Raw genomic sequence first — 16223 nt, forward strand, 5'->3', positions numbered from 1 at the left:
TACAAACTAAAACAAATGCAGCAAGGTCATATAAAATATAATTAAATTCCCTGTACTGTTCCCAGAAGAGGAACATCAGTAGCTGATGAACAACAGTGTAAACCACATATAGCAATATGTCTGAACTCTTAGACTCTAGCGTTTAATAGTCACAGGTGTACACTTGTATACAGCTACCAAAGTTCTCATCCTCCATGTATTATTTTTCATTATATGTAAATCAAATCTAAATTAGACTATTTCAACACGTTTGGTCGATTGCCATTCGAAAACAAAACTTATATAAAAGACACATTTCAATAACAGAGGACAGGGGATAATACTTAATGTTTTATTCTTAATAGTTTCTATATTTTCACGTGTCTTCAAAGAATTCCATCTACACCCGAAAATATACAGATTCATAAAATCATTAATGTCACCTGACACAATGGGCTATTCAAGGCAGAAAAAATAACATAACAATCAACACAAATATGACCAAGTAAGTCTCTGCTCCCAAAATAAATATCTCAATACAGCAGGATATCTGCAGATTGGCTCTTTTTAGTTCTATAAGTGTTCTCTTTATTGACATCTCAAAGGCATAAAGGAAATGTAAGGCTTCAGCCAAATAAGTAATTCTCCAGAGTCAGTCAACAGTAAGTACAACGGGGAAATGCACTATTTATGCTATATCTGTACACATTTAAAAAATAAGTTGCTGGTATTTGTGTTAAAATAAAATTTGATAAGGTTTTGGGAGGAAAGCCACTCTTGCTTCTGACAAGAATTTATAACCAAATTGAACAGAGGAAGGATCAAAAGTAAAAACTTTGAATACAGTGCCACCTTGTGGTAATAGCGTGTTTGGAAGTACACAGTTTTCCAATGCTGGTTTTAACTTTACATTGTGCATCTCATTATTATAGTTTAAATAAATACAGACTCCCTGCATTGCAATATGTCAGAATTGGCAATATTAACTGCACATTAACTTCGTTATTTCCTCAAAACAAAACAAATGTGTAAACACATTATTTCAAGAGCACAATTACGATAAGCACAATGCGCATATACATTCCTTTTGTCCAGTGGTTTGACCAGGAAATGACTGTTCAATTATATACTTGTGTGATTCAAAAAAACAAACACCATCTCATTTAATGTACTCTGACAAAGCAAGCTGTAGCCCTTAGTGCTAATCAAGTATCATCACTTCTTCAATCTTATAACATTTTAGCAGCCAGCTGCAACAGTTACAGCACCAGTTAGTTATTCAGAAGTGATTGCACCTTCACATAACTCTTAACATTGGTCATGACCAAAATTAATCATAATTTAGGTTCACAAGAACCTTTCGTTTAGTTAATATATGTTTAAACCAGTTAAAGTGAAAAATATTTCATTAATCAAGAATACATTCAGCAGTCACAGAATACATTGACCCCATACACACTATTTTGTTTAACAGTGTCATGACCTGTAATGAGTACACAACATTCATGTGGCTCGACAGCTGGAGATACAAGGGAATTGTAGTTGAGTTCGGATTTGTAATGTACTACAATCTGTAAAAAGCTCTAAATCACAGTTTCAGATTTACAATAAAATAATATCCAAACTTAATAAGCATGTCAAACTCAACCCTAATTAACCTCCTTAGCGAAGTTGACAGCAATCCTGAAAGTATAACGCAGAGGCCCCAGTTCCTCATAGATTTATACAAAAGAGCATTTTTCAAAGTAAATCTTGTTGGCAGTGAACAGAAATAAAATTAAAAGTCCTTCAAAGCAACATACTGAATATTATTTACAATAGTGTAGTAATTGCAACATTTGTTAAATATTAACCATTACTGCATATGTAAATGTTTGTATTCAGCTGCCATATTATGATTGCCACTGTCTAATTGGCACAAGGAGTAGTTTCACAGTCGAGGCAAAACTAAAGCAAATGCATCTGAAAATAAATTATACATAAAAATAAGAGTTCACCTTTTGTTTTATGTGAACTTGTAATTTTCTTGGGTTAAGTAAGGCATCACAACATTTTGGCCTTAGTGCAATAAAATAAAACAAACATGAAAGACCAGAGGTGAGGAGGGGATCAGAAACACTGATCACATTTATACTGATCAGTGAGGGTCCTTGCCAGCAGTCCAAACGTAGATCACAGCCTCTCCGAGTCTGAAATCAGGGTTCTCTCACAGCTCCAGGAGCGAGGCGTCAGTAACTCAATGAAAGAAGACTGAAATGAAAAACACAAAACAAGAAAACACATCAAGTTAAATGAATCTAAATAATGAATGAATAATTTGTGTCTATGCTTGTTGACATAACAAAAGAATGCATGTACTTCATAGAGCAATACTGCAGGTGTTACCTCCTTCAGGGGGCAGTAGCGCTGGGCATACCACTCCTGAGAGTACAGACAGATAATGACTCCCTGACCCAGGAAGAGGGATGTCCACATGATGATGTTCCAGATGGGACCTTTCCTTTGGTCATGCAGAATGAAGTTAAACATCACTGTCAGAGGGCGAGAAGATGGGAATAGGGGTGTAATGAGAAGACATTACTTTTTGTGCTTGGCTCAGCACAGACAAAGTAATATTACCAGGTCTGCTCTCTTACTTCCAAAGCACATGAAGAGGCAGAAGAGCACGGGATAGAAGAAGCCAAAGCAGATTGCAAGAATATACTCGTGGACCACGGCAGACACGGTAAACACAAACAACATGGCTGCCGGTCTGAAACGCTTCCGAGACACCTGGAATGACAACAGCGGAGAGAACAGACAAGTCAAAACAGCAGTGGCATACAAGGTTGGTCGGATCTGTGCATTTTTACATCAGCAATCACTTGGGAAATGTGTTTAATGTGTTTAAAAATGCCTTTGATCTTTTGTTTTTTTAATTTCCATCATTAGAAAATAGTCAAAAACACTCACCCACAGGAAGTCCCTGTACACATAGTAGTACAGCCAGTCGTGGACCACTACATTCCAAGTGCGATAATAATTGGCAAAAGAAGTTGAATTCCACCAATCCTGTGATGTGCAATCAAAATCAATCAAGACAAATGTAAAGTACAACTTTATTGAAATGTTGCTGTAGCTACTAGTGACATCACAAGTACCTTGTAAAACATCCTGTCAGCGAAGCGGAGCATCTCAGCAAAAGCATTAAGCCAACAGTGAAGGAATGCAAAGAATCCCAGGAAGAGAACCAGCACTCCTGCCAATGAAAAATAATCATATATTTTTTAAAGAAAATTTAAATGTAGTACTACTGACTTTTGAGAGTGAGACTATGAAGGGGTAGCTGCAGATCTTACCTGGCAAGATGGAGTTAAAGACACAGAGGACCATGGCCCTCAGGTCAAACAGCTGCAGACTGATGCTGCGGAACTGAGGGATGCACAGCCGCACAAACACGTAATAGGCATAAAACAGGCTCCCCAGTACCTGCCGGGTGAGGAGAGTTAAAAGTGTCAGTGCAATGGGCTAACATCTTTTGCTTTCACTTACATACATGTCCTGACAAAAATGTAAAAAAAAAAAAGGTTGGTACCTGAAGTAACTTTGTGGCCACATAGCTCCATCTGATCACTGGGTTCCTGCATTTAGTAAGAAACCATGTTTTACTGAACAAATGAGCTACTGTATGTTAAAATACACAAGCTAGGAGAGGGTCTGTTTACCTGGGGTACTTGTCTCTATAGATGAGTGTGGGTGCAAACAGAAAGTAGAGATACTGAGAAACCTGAGGGACAACTGGGCTGGGGCCTAGAGATGACAAAAAAAAAATGCTAATCAGTATAATTGAAATAGAGAAAAATGTTTTGCAATTTAGAACAAGTACACTGACAAATGGTGAGAGGATGTTTAAGAAAAAGCAGCTTAAAAGTTACATACTGGTCTTGTCTTTTGCCCAGCTCTGGACTCTTGGTACATTCTCCCTGACAAAGGAGTGAACTTTCATCATTAGACGAACCTGGAATTAGAGACATAATCATAAACAACGCCGCAGTCAATTTGAGAAGACAGAGTGAGTTCATACAGCACATTTCAAACTGTGCATTTGTCTCAGTGATCAAACTAAAAGCAGCCACACTTATTCATCTACCTGTTCCAGGATGATGATGAAGCAGGATGCAGGTGGCAAACTGTTGGTCACTGCCACATATGCAGGCAGGAAACACAGACCCAGAGCTTGGTAGAGCAGGTATACAGAGCCAAACAGCAAACTGTACAACCAGGGGTGATTGAAAGACCCGGACTGGGTCTGTGACCACATTTGGAAGAGGGTGAAGGGAACCACCAGCACAGACAGGAACATGCAGATCCATGTGCACACCACCAGAGGGAACTGTCCAAACGCGTAGACCAGCAGGTCGAAGTCCAGCACCAGTCTGACGGAAATGATACAGAAGAGATGAGAAGTTAGACAGCAGCTATAAAAATTCAAAGTTAAACAGTCAAATGGCGATTTTTTAAGCCAATTGCTTTCATTGAAAGGGTGATGAAACGCTTTATTCAGAGCAGTCTTCTACATTACCTGCCTTCATCGATGAAATCTACCACCAGTGTACTGAGGATAAAGAGGATGAGCAGGGCAATAAACATGTGGTAGATGGTCCGGATGTGGTTCACCTCAAACAGTTCACTGTAAATAAAATAAAAAGATTGATAAGATTTAGATTGTTTTTAGATTTAACATTATTGAAGCAGCAGAAATCTGAAACGTAATGAAGAAATTGTGAGATGCACTTAAGCCTCCATTTAACAATATTTCTGTTTTTGTCAGAACAATGCGTCAGCTTACTCTAAGAGGGACCTGCGACTGACAAACTGCTTGCCCTGACCATGAGGAGGCCGAAAATGCCTAAAGAGAAAAACAGACAGAAAAAGGCACAAGTGACAAATCTAATAGTGTTGGGAAAAAAAGCATGTATGAAGAGAGAAGAGGGTAAAGTTTGCATTGATAGATTAGAGAAGTTGTAAGGCAGCACCTGAGTTTGCTCCTCTCCTTGTCCGACAGTGGAGGCGAGAAGACAGCAGGAACAGGTGCAGGCTCCAGGCTGGCGGACTCCTCAATGAGACTGTCCATAAAGTCATTCACCTGACCTTCAAACTGACGCATCAGGTCACTCTTCAGGAACTGAGAAATAGTCAACAAATACTTTAAAAAAATGCTAAATATTTTATATGAATGTGGCAACAAAGAGTTTAGCAGTTTGTTTGGAATGATAATAAACACCTTGCTTATAAGCACTTGTAGTAGCAAGTAAATCTGCAGCACTGTTAACTGTGTAATGAACGTTTTTTAAACTTACACTTCACAACACGAGGCCAAGTAGTTCTTTGCCGTCAATAACAGCTCTGTTCCAGCATTATGCCGAGAATTTAACTGTGTCATTTATGTATCACAGTCATTTTAAAACACACTGTAGGCTTTGATAAAACACAGGAAAGACACTGTTCTAAAATTACAAAATGTGTCATGAGCAAACTTATATATAAAAATGTTCTACAGGCAGAAAATACATATTTTCTACTGTCAGATGATACTGTCAGTTTTCAAGATGATACTGTCAGTTTTCAATATTTCTCAAATCAATGTTTGTATAACAGAAAACCCATTAAAACTGTAGAAATGCATAAAACTGTGCTGTATTTAAGACTCGGTATCTGTGAGTCTAAATTGAGTCATAAACATATATCAGTTTGAGAAAGCCCAACATCACTTCAATGTCAAACTGGTTTCATTATTTGTATGATGCATCACTTCCGCTCCAGCTTTAGCCTTTTCTACACCCACTGCCTTACTAACCTCTGCTTTCCTTTTCAGCTGCAGCTTTTTGCTGATCACCTGTTCCACTTCAATTTTTCCTGAAATTTGAAAGAGAACGCACAAGTATGTTCATGTTACGCGCAAATTAACAGCAGAGCCAACAGAGTTGCCAGGTTACCTTGAATCAACAGAACTTGAACAGGAAATGTAAACATCAATTAACGCCATGTCAAATATTTCAATAAATGTCTAACAGATCCTATCCTTGTAGTGTAAGTGGCTACCTGTGGGGCGTTTGAGGAGATGTACATAACAAGATGCCTCTGCTCTTAATAACATACACAGCCCAAGACAAAAGACTTTCTATATTTGACAAGGGACTACTGTAAAAACAAAACAAGGGAAATAACTGAAGTCCAATTACATCAGTCTTTAGATCCCATGTTGCAAAATCCAAAAGGAGACACGCCTATGACAGTGTGTAGAGAGGTCGATCTAGTGTACGCCAAGCTAAGCAAATTCAGCTGCTTGTGGTTAAGGTTACTGTAGGTTAATAGCCTAGCCAGCCGTCTGATGATGAATGAGTTAGGAGAAGTTATTGAGGTCAATCACACAAACATAGATATGCAGAAGTAGCACTTCGCTCATCTAGGAAGACAAATGGATAAAAGTAACGGTAAATAAAATAAAATAAAAAGGAATGAACTAAATATTGTATCAATGTTGTTTGCAAAACTTCCTAATGTTTAACGTTCACATTTCAGTGTTGTTTTACAATATTTCTTACAACACAGCATCCAAGTTAACTACAGCAGGTCACTACTTATTACTAAAGAGGGATAAGTCTGTGGAAATTCAGTACAACCCAAAAAGGAGGTAGGGGTTGAATCACATTCACATTGCACTCAAAACTTCCCTGTAATAAGAGGTCAGTGTCCTCTCCCTTGAACCCACAGATGAGGAAGTTGAGATTTTCTTACCATTGCTGGTAATGTGATTGTCTCCATTGCTTTGCTGATGTTCTCTTTCAATAGATTCACTCTCCAAAGAGCTATCAAGGTCAGAGAAGGTAGGCATCTTGGGAATGGCTCGACAGCGAGACCGGAGGACACTGTCAACCCCACTCTCCATCCTAAAGAAACAGGAAACTTCAGTTAAAAATATATATATTACTGTCAGCATTACTGAAATGAAAGTATAACGACTTGAGGACACACACTAAAAAAGAAAATCACTTCTCATACCTCCTCACATGGATGGGAATGCTAAGGATTTTGACTGACAAACAAAATCAAGTTGACAACCCCAATCACTCTCACATGATGACACAGACACGCAGCAGACAGACAGATAGCATTGAGTTAGCTTCAGCTGGTTTAAAGAGACAGTGTGACAGGCGGCGAATCATAAGCTCAATGCACAGCTTTGAGCTAAATAGCAACCGGGTTTAACGTTGGCGTAATATCCCTTTCAGTCACCTTTCTACCTGGTTAAACCACATCTACTAGCTCAGGTAACATGTAGTCAAATTAGCCCACTTGTTGACGTATGTGGTTAGCTACGGAAACAGGTTGACTGACATCGAGGGAAACCACGTCTAACGACTTTCTGGGTACATACTCGCTTCCACCACCGGGCTCTGTCTTATGAAGTCGACCTCCGACGTTGACAAGTTGATGTGTTGCTTCTTTAATCCCAACAATCTGGGCTGCTGCTCACCTTTCCCATTGCATTAACAGACGAGATGAGGAGCAGGGAAACTGGCGCTGATTGGTCGAAAGTCTCTCCTCCTTTCGACGTCACCAGCGCCCACAATGTTGACCATCGCTGTCGTCAAACTCAACCCATGAGGGACTATTACAAACTTCTATTAGAATTTGCTGCAACAACCAAGAAATAACATCTGATAATTAACGAATACATGAAAAAAAAATGTCTTACACAATAAGGGACAGATCACAAGGTGCGTCTTATCTCATTTACTGCAGCTCCTCTCACTTACTGTGCAGTGTTAACAGAATCCACTGTATGCTGGAATAAGACCAGGTCCCTGGTTTGCTGTGTATTCAGTTGATTAAACACTATTTATAATTTTTCTTTTAATCACTTTATTGATTTATTAGAAAGGGATTAATTCTTAATGATCAACAGAAACACATTTTGATCTAGAGACCCTTTTCAAGACAGCCCCAACCTTATCAGGTAAGTTTATGTGATACTTTACTACTACCATTTTTCCCATTAAGTTGCAATTAATCAAATAACTATTCCTCAAAGTGGGATTGACCAGGTTTGCTTAGTTAATTCAGCCTTGTTTTAACATTTCTTTGGTGATTATAGTACACAACACTCTTTGCCTTTTCATTAAAAAAGACTACATAGTAAAACCCACAAGCTTCAAAAACTGAAGGCCACTTGTAAACATGTGTAAACCCATTTTGTTTTAAGTATATATGTTAATGTAAATCAATTTACACATAGAAATTATATCTGCATGTCATTCTCATATCCAATCTTTACACCTTAGGTGCATTTTTTGATAAGATCTTCAATGCTACTTATGCTAACAAAGGCATTTACATTTCTTTGAATTAGTTAGAACATGATATGAATGTTACACTGTGACCTCATTATAAATTGAACTAGTCTTATGACTTCACTGTAGCAAATACAACTGGCTTGTAGATACAGGGATACACTTCTGAAATCACAAAAAAACAGCTGTTCAAACTGAGGCATTTCAATATGCCTGGCTGCAGGCCTTTTCTGTTATTATAAGGCCATATGTGTGATGAAATTATTCTGTAGTGTCATTAAAAACGTTGCGACAAGTTAAACATCAATGAAGAGAAAGAAGTACGATATAACCAGACTCCAAAATAATAACTATTTTAAGTTCAGCATCAACTGTATGGTGCAGGCAGGCACAGTCAATTACAACAGAAGTTCATGGCTCAATTCATATGGTCTTAATTTTATTTTGGTAGTGCTGCACGTCATTCCCCTGGGAGCATTGTTGCTACATAACACATTTAATAACAATTTATACAATGCTTAATATGATAAAAATACAGCAGTTAATTCAGGTTGAAACTATTCAATAAATATACAAAAAAAACATAATAGTACAGCACTGAAAAATAATACAATTTATCCCAGCTATAATATAGATATTTACAGAATTTCAGGTACACACACACAAACACACACACACTCCTCATGGGTCACAAAAAGCAGAGAGGTCCCATAACAACAGTGATCTCCTGGATACGTGGAGATAGTGACCGCATGTCTACACCCAGATCTCTGACAGGAAGTAACTCCATATCGCCTCTATGTAGCTCTGTGCTTCCATGAGCCATCACAGACACCTCCCACTGCAAAATGATCAGACAGGAGAGACACTTGGAGAACATGTGTACTTTGTTTTTTGCTTGTTAGCACTTTTAAACAGGAGAACAGAATGGTGTAATGTGCTGGCCAATTGGTGTTTTTCATTTTTCATTTTCTTCAGGTATCCTCTGAACATTGCTGCAACAACATGTTATGTTATTTGATGTTATTTGTCTAATAAACTCACAAAAAGTGTATTTTTGACAACAATACTTCTTGTAGTTTTACCTCACAGCCTTTCCTGGACACTGCCGTAAGGTGTGATGTAATTTCTTTGCCAGAGTCTCCCAGGAAGTGAACAATCCTATCGGTTGAATAACTTGTGTCGGCCGTGCTGGATTGGTTTCCTGTACAGCTGATATTTATGAGCTGGAAAGAGTTGTGGCTGTGTAGTCGCAGAAACCTCAGCTGGACGACATCCACACCAGCGTACTCAAACTATCAGAGACAGAAATCGTTTTGTTTGAAGTCTGAGGAAATGTCTCATTTATGTTGGATGTGCTACATATTCCTCAATAAATCGACAAACATGTTTTAGTCTTACCTTGTCTCCACCATGTTGCTGACTAAACCACTGGACAGATGTTTCATATGTCTTCCGTTTTGGTTCCCAACTGAATTTAATCTGAAGAATAGAATATTACTGATATGTTTAAAGCCATTTTGGTCCCTTGTTTACATTAATCAAAACTATGAATAGTAATACACTTCTTTCCCAAGGGTTATTAGGCATTATCACAAGAAGGAGTGCTGTTGTACTCAATATCTGCACAGCTGTCATGCTAATACTCAGTACAACAGCACTCCTGTTGTCAAGCTGTTATACTCAGATACAGCAGCTCGACCTAAGAGAGTTTTAAGCAATATCACATGAGAGGGAGTGATGTTGTACTGAATTTCATCACGGCTGTGATTCGGTCATAGGCACGAGGATGCAGTGTCCAGTCAGATTACTTGGTCAGAACTAACTGTCGTATGATCTCATTCATAGGTCCACACTGCCTTGGGTAAGAAAGCTTCATGTAAGCTGCTTCATTTACTAGAAATTTGCCAAAAAAACAATTAAATTAGCAAACATGTGAACCCTAAATAAATTAAGCTGTTGGAGTCTTAGGCAGTCTCATCTGACTATCAATGACCTTGTTGTTGCAGTTGAAAACAAGACATTTAATGCTGTCTATGTTCTTGTAACTGACCTCTTTCCTCAAACTGCAGCCTGCTATGAGTGTACCTGTGACTGTGAAGGGTCAATGCAGGTCGTTCCTCCTGCGGTGAAGTTACAGAACACCTTCACAGCATCGTAGGGACAGCCTTGGTTGGGGTCCATGTAAAAGTAGCCTGAAAGATAATCAGCCTGAGTACCCAATTACTTTTGTATACATTGTATGTCAAAGCATGGTCATTAGCCTATTCAGATTCTCACCGTCAGTCAGATGTGGGTGTATGAGTCTCAGCTCGTAGCAGGTGGTGGCAGGGTCGTCTTTGGTTCCCTGAGGCCAGCTGAACGATTCTTCATACTTGTCTCCTTCAAGCCATCTCCTGGGCCGCTACAGAGGAATCAGTCATTCAATCAGACCGCCAAATATGCAATCAGTCAGCAAACTACCAATCATAATATAGGTCTTTGAATAAAACAAAATGAGGACATTGTGTAAAGGGCACATGAAAAGTAGGCTTGTAATTACTTTATGTTGTCCTCTTTGTCTCTGGAGGCTGGGTGTTTGTCTGGATCTTGACACGTTTTTCAGTTCCGATCTTATACTAGGTCCTGTTTTAGGCTTTGGCTTATTTCTTTGAGCTGGTTTTGGCTCCCGTCTTTGTGTTGGCCTGCCCTTGCCTGGTGCACCAGGTTTTCCCTGTCAGTTAAATAACTTTGCTTAAAGGGTGTGGTACAAACCTCTTCAGGTTCAAATATAACTTTAAAGTAGGTTACAGTTAAGTGTGTAGATCAAGTTAAATAGTTTTTCATTTGTTGATTTGAATGTGTGAGCAGCATTTCTTACAGGAGATCCACGCTTGCCTTTCATTCCCTTTGTTCCTCTCCCGCCTGGTAAGCCTTTCATCCCCTGCAAAGGCCCAAACACGGTCAGACTGACTGGGACAATTATGCGTAAAGAGTAATGATAGAGCCAATTAAAACTAATGAAATACAGAAAATTTGCTGCATCAGCTGTCCACCAACATGTTCTCCTGACTGAAAACTATAACTGTTAGAACAGGATGCTGACTTAAGATAACCATAACATGTTCAGGGTGACTTACAAACCTGCATACTTCATAAACAAACAAAAATCAGAATCTAATAAGCAGTCCTTCACCTTCTTTCCAGGCTTGCCCTGTGACAAAGAACAGAACAGAAACTCAGTATCATGTTCGAGTAGACAATTCTTTCTATTGCAGAAGATCAAAGCAACCTACTGGGAGTCCTATGAAGCCTCTTTGCCCTTGTGGACCACGAGGACCCGTATCTCCCTATGAAAATTAGTCAGGGGATTAATAACTTGGGAGCTGTTAAGAACGATGAAAATAAAAACTAAGAACAGGGAACCTACCTGCTTTCCTTTACGACCACGTTGACCTTTGAACCCCTGCAAACCAGGATTCCCCTGAAGTAAAAGATGGAAACATTGAAGATAAACTGAAATCCTCCTGTTTGCATTTAAATGATTTCAAATTTTAAACAACTCAAACCGACCTTTAGGCCAGGTGGCCCGATTGGTCCAAGTCTTCCTGTGTCACCTGGGAGACCCTGACGACGACGATAAGAAGGATAAGAGCAGATTAAAAACCCTCCTCCCACAACAGTTGTAATTTTTGCGCTTCTGACTTTTACCTTTGTACCAGTAGTTCCAGCCTTGCCCTTCACTCCTCTCAGTCCTGGAAGACCCTGTGTTGAGACCAGCAATGAGAAAGGCTGTTACTTGTTATTTTGTTGTTAAGCTGCTAAATAAACTTCTGTACCTTTGGCCCCATTGGTCCAGGAGGCTCTTGTTTTCCTTTTGGTCCAATTTTACCCTAAGAGACATAACATAAAACATCATGTTACATACATGAACATACAAGTACTTTCTTACATTTAAATATAGATGTACCTTCAAGCCTGGTGAGCCAGTGTTTCCCCTGATCCCAGGAGGTCCAGCTTTTCCCTAAAACATAACCAAATGTAATTAGTCTCACAAAACACCTCTGCAGGCCAAACTAAAAATCCCATAGTTTTGTAGTGCAGGGGTGCATCTTATCATGTCTGTTTTGGAGCTTACCATTTTTCCAGGACTTCCTGGTGTTCCTGGAGCTCCTCTGAAGCCAACATCACCCTTTGGAGGTAAGCAGGGGTGGTCTCATGTAGTTAAAAGGTTACACAACAGACTAAATTGCAGCATTGTATGTTTTTCTTACCGGGTCTCCTTCATTACCCTCAACCCCGAGTAAACCATCCAAACCACGTAGGCCCTGAGAACAAAGATCACAAGACAACCATTCGTCAACGCATCCTCAGCTATGATAAACTTAATTTATTTAGGTTGCATGCTGTTTCAATTGAAATGCTTAAAATGAGCTGTGATTTTATGTAACACTGACAGATTTGGTGACATGTGTTTGTATGTCATCTGTCAAAAGGGATACTTGCTGGTTTTCCAAGTCGTCCAGCAGGTCCTGGTTTCCCCGGCCGGCCTTCAGCTCCCTACAAGCGAGATTTAACTTAATAAGACTTTGAGACCCAGCAAAACCAATCATTAAAAACCAGCTTTAAAGATTTTTTGCATTAAGAGACATACAGTAAATAAAATCTTTCAATTAAACTCACTTTTTTTCCAGTAGCTCCCTTGTTTCCGTTCCTTCCAGGCTGGGCTCCTTTCCCCTTTACAAAAACATCATGTCCATTTCAACTTGATTTATTTTTTTTCTTTCCGTTTTATATTTTCATCTCAGCTAAGCAATGGCTTCCTCTCACCTTTGACCCCTGGCTTCCTTTAATTCCTGGGAGACCAGGAGGACCAGCAGGTCCAGCCGGACCTTTAACACCAGGAGTGCCAATGGACCCCCTCTTCCCCACTCTGCCCTACAAAAACAGTAAAGAAGATCAATTATATCACAATATTATATTTGTGGAACTGATAATATCTGAACCATTGCATGATACTGAAGAACTCATTACAAAAGTGAGGAATCACACACCAACCCTTGGGAGATGTCACTTCCAATCTTACCACTGTGCCTCCTGCCCCAGGCTCTCCCTTTCCCCCACTTTGACTTGGAATTCCCTGTAGATTACAGAAGAATATACAGAGACGCTCTGTCATAGTGGTTACATTTTAAATATCCTTGTCAAGATGAATGATGCCCGCTGGGTGCAACACAGAATAAAATCCCACCATTTCTCCTTTGATGCCAGGAAGACCAAGCTTCCCCTTCCCACCAAGACTGCCCTGAGTTGCACAAACACACAGCATAATACAGACAGTATTATACTTATGCAGTGAACCCCTGGAGCTGCATACGTCACTCTTGTAGCTATAAAGAATTGTACTGAATTAGAATGAATAAATAGGACGTTATACCTTTGGTCCACGGTTTCCAGCTTTACCCTCGACACCTCTCTCACCTGGCAACCCCTGAAAAAAACACATGAATTTGTACCTGAAGTCTTATTTTGTCTCAGTTTTTGTTTCCCTCTATTTGCGGAAACTTTCACCAAATTGCACTCTACACAGAGTGGCCTTGATGTTAACTAGTTTGAAACTCATAAAGTTAAACTTTTTGTCTCATGCCAGTTAAGAACACATACTGGTGCGCCCCATATACAGAGGCGACAGCCCTTGTCATGATTTAGTTCTAGTTTAGTAATGTTTTGATTTGTATTTCGGGGTTCAAAGTTTAATGTTTGTACAGCCTACGGGCTGCTGAGGGGCAGAGTCAGGGCAGGTCTGGAGGGTAGCCTTGGAGGGCGACTGGGCAGGTGAAGCAGAGCAGCAGAGCAGCCTCCAGGGGCTGATGTCGGCTGGGATGCTGACAAGACACCCCGGGATGCCCTGGTCCTCCGTCTACATCCCGGCCAACACCAGCCCCTGGTCCTCCGTCTGCGTCCCAGCCGACATCACCTGATCCTGGTAGACCCCCTGCCCATCCTCAGGAGAGGCTTTGCCCACCTTGTCAGCCCACTGGCTGCCCTCCTGAGAGACTTTGCCTGCCTGGTCGGCCCCTGGTGGCTGCTCTGCTGAAAGGCTTCACCTGCCTGACTGCCTTCCAGGCCATCTGCCTCGCCTCCAGGCCGTCCGCCTGAAGGCTCTGATTCTGCCCCTCAGCAGCCCCCCAGGCTGTGCAAATATCGAACCCGGAAATACAAATCAAAACATAACTAAACTAGAACTAAATCACGACAGACCTCAACGCAGTGGCCTCAGGTTCGACTCCCGCCCTCAGCCCCTTGCTGCACGTCATTCCCCACTCTCTTCTCCTACATTTTTACTATCTTTAGCTGTCCTATATATAAAGGCAAAATGTCTGAAACATTTTTTTTAAAACAAGAGCACATACTAGTGTTGATGGTCCAATTTGTCCAGGAGGACCCATACTGCCAGGGGGGCCCTGGAATAAGAAACATGGTGTTTATTTCAAGAGTGTCATATTAAATCAAATGTAAGTCTTTGAATCCCGGCTTAATGTAGAATAAAAGGTTTTTGTGATGTTTGTGTAATCATTAAAAAAGCAAGTCGCCCCAAGCGTATGATATATAATGAATTGAATTTAGCAGTGTTATCAACATTACTGACGATCAAAGTATCCATCTGTGTTACTTACAGTTTGTCCACGGCCTCCCTTATGGCCTTTAGCTCCTGCTGCCCCAGTGTTTCCCCCCGGCCCGAATCGTCCAGGCACTCCTGATGAACCTCTGGCGCCTGTCTCGCCCTGTGAAAGCATCATAAAAAAATCTCATCTAAACCAAAGTTTAAACTGCACAGGTCCAACATTGCTTCTGACTGACCAAAGTGACTGACCTTGAGCCCTGGAACACCTAGTTTCCCTCTGTCCCCTGATGCACCCCTGTACCCCTATAAAAGAGGGTTGATTATGAAGACAGGGCAGAGGGGAAACATTTTACTCAATTTACACTTTAATTGAACTTTAAGGATGCAGAAGATATTGACTTTCATATCTTAATCTCACACTGTATGAAAGTGAGAGGGGTTACAATGCTAAACAATTCCTACCCACCTGTTTTCCCGTCAGCCCCTTTGTTTCCTGTGGCCCTTGATTGCCTCTGCTGCCCTCAGCTCCCTTTGGCCCTCTATGTCCAGGAACACCAGTGTTCCCCTTGTCACCCTGACAGGTCAGTAAAACAAATCATTTTCAAAGTTTGCTTGATACATTTGAGTTACAGCTACTGGCCAGGCAATGAAGAACATTTTCTCACAGATATGCCTTTAAGTCCAGCTGGTCCATCGGGTCCCCTCATTCCAACTGCACCCTAAACACAAAAGCACCAGGTTACTTACACTCATGATCAAGCATAACACACGGAAATCTGGCATTAAGTGCCTTTGCATTCAGTTCATTGTAAAAAATTATGGAAATCTGTGACGAACACATTCTAATCAATCTACCTCCTCACCATCGAGACCAGCAACTCCCTCCTGCCCCAACACTCCTCTGAATCCCTAAAAAGACGACAAGTGGAGACAAACAGAAACGACTGAGTTATGCATCATTACACAGACTGATTCTGAAAGGCCTGCATCACTACGCTGCTCTTCTAAAGCTAAAATGTGTTCAGAGTAGCTCTGTAAAAGAAAAGCATCACCTTATCCCCTTTGACACCAGCTGATCCGGCTGATCCTTGATGTCCATCTTTACCCTAAATGTAGAGATCAATCTCATCAATCTTGCAACAGTCACTTGACAGTAGCTTGTCTACCATTTTATTCACAAGGAACTATTCAAACTCATGTGTGTAAATAAAGGGTTTTGTGCAGCAGAATAACTTATTAACAGGGAATCAAGTTGATCAAAGACAAATCAATTAATAATCAGCAACACAAATTGCAATTGGAATATT

At 40.3% G+C, this 16223-nt stretch overlaps 2 protein-coding genes across 2 annotated transcripts; both read right to left on the reverse strand.

The window, feature by feature from the left end:
• Positions 1–317: 317 nt before the first annotated feature.
• Positions 318–7496, reverse strand: soat1 (sterol O-acyltransferase 1). Its single transcript, XM_069679911.1, has 16 exons — positions 7397–7496; positions 6757–6908; positions 5816–5874; positions 4995–5143; positions 4808–4867; positions 4541–4648; positions 4109–4394; positions 3898–3976; positions 3684–3768; positions 3554–3599; positions 3318–3447; positions 3120–3217; positions 2932–3030; positions 2616–2751; positions 2365–2510; positions 318–2229 (listed from the first exon to the last, which is right to left on the reverse strand). Exons 2-16 carry the CDS (start codon positions 6905–6907, stop codon positions 2152–2154), a joined length of 1710 nt encoding a protein of 569 aa, XP_069536012.1. The 5' UTR covers position 6908; positions 7397–7496; the 3' UTR covers positions 318–2151.
• Positions 7497–9981: 2485 nt separating this feature from the next.
• LOC138607979 (collagen alpha-2(XI) chain-like) lies at positions 9982–16015 on the reverse strand. Its single transcript, XM_069680642.1, has 19 exons — positions 15969–16015; positions 15780–15825; positions 15582–15635; positions 15383–15490; positions 15166–15219; positions 14969–15066; positions 13378–13431; positions 13122–13229; positions 12794–12851; positions 12566–12619; positions 12430–12483; positions 12131–12184; positions 12003–12056; positions 11865–11918; positions 11722–11775; positions 11488–11505; positions 10593–10716; positions 10401–10507; positions 9982–10014 (listed from the first exon to the last, which is right to left on the reverse strand). Exons 1-19 carry the CDS (start codon positions 16013–16015, stop codon positions 9982–9984), a joined length of 1233 nt encoding a protein of 410 aa, XP_069536743.1.
• Between the last annotated feature and the right edge of the window lie 208 nt (positions 16016–16223).

The sequence above is a fragment of the Semicossyphus pulcher genome, unplaced genomic scaffold, assembly GCF_022749685.1.
Source record: "Semicossyphus pulcher isolate SPU_LCO1_2020_fin unplaced genomic scaffold, fSemPul1.0.p SCAF_4, whole genome shotgun sequence".
Classification (NCBI taxonomy): domain Eukaryota; kingdom Metazoa; phylum Chordata; class Actinopteri; order Labriformes; family Labridae; genus Semicossyphus; species Semicossyphus pulcher.

Excerpts from the sequence above, each read along its gene's own strand:
- soat1 (XM_069679911.1), bottom strand. The coding sequence starts at position 6,907 with ATGGAGAGTGGGGTTGACAGTGTCCTCCGGTCTCGCTGTCGAGCCATT. Across the intron at positions 3,218-3,317 it reads CTTTAACTCCATCTTGCCAG|GAGTGCTGGTTCTCTTCCTG; the intron begins GTAAGATCTGCA and ends TTTCATTGGCAG. Across the intron at positions 2,752-2,931 it reads TGTACAGGGACTTCCTGTGG|GTGTCTCGGAAGCGTTTCAG; the intron begins GTGAGTGTTTTT and ends TTGTCATTCCAG.
- LOC138607979 (XM_069680642.1), bottom strand. The coding sequence starts at position 16,015 with ATGGACATCAAGGATCAGCCGGATCAGCTGGTGTCAAAGGGGATAAG. Across the intron at positions 12,852-13,121 it reads AAGGAAGCCAGGGGTCAAAG|GGAGCTGAAGGCCGGCCGGG; the intron begins GTGAGAGGAAGC and ends TCTCGCTTGTAG. Across the intron at positions 11,919-12,002 it reads CTGGAACTACTGGTACAAAG|GGTCTCCCAGGTGACACAGG; the intron begins GTAAAAGTCAGA and ends CGTCGTCGTCAG.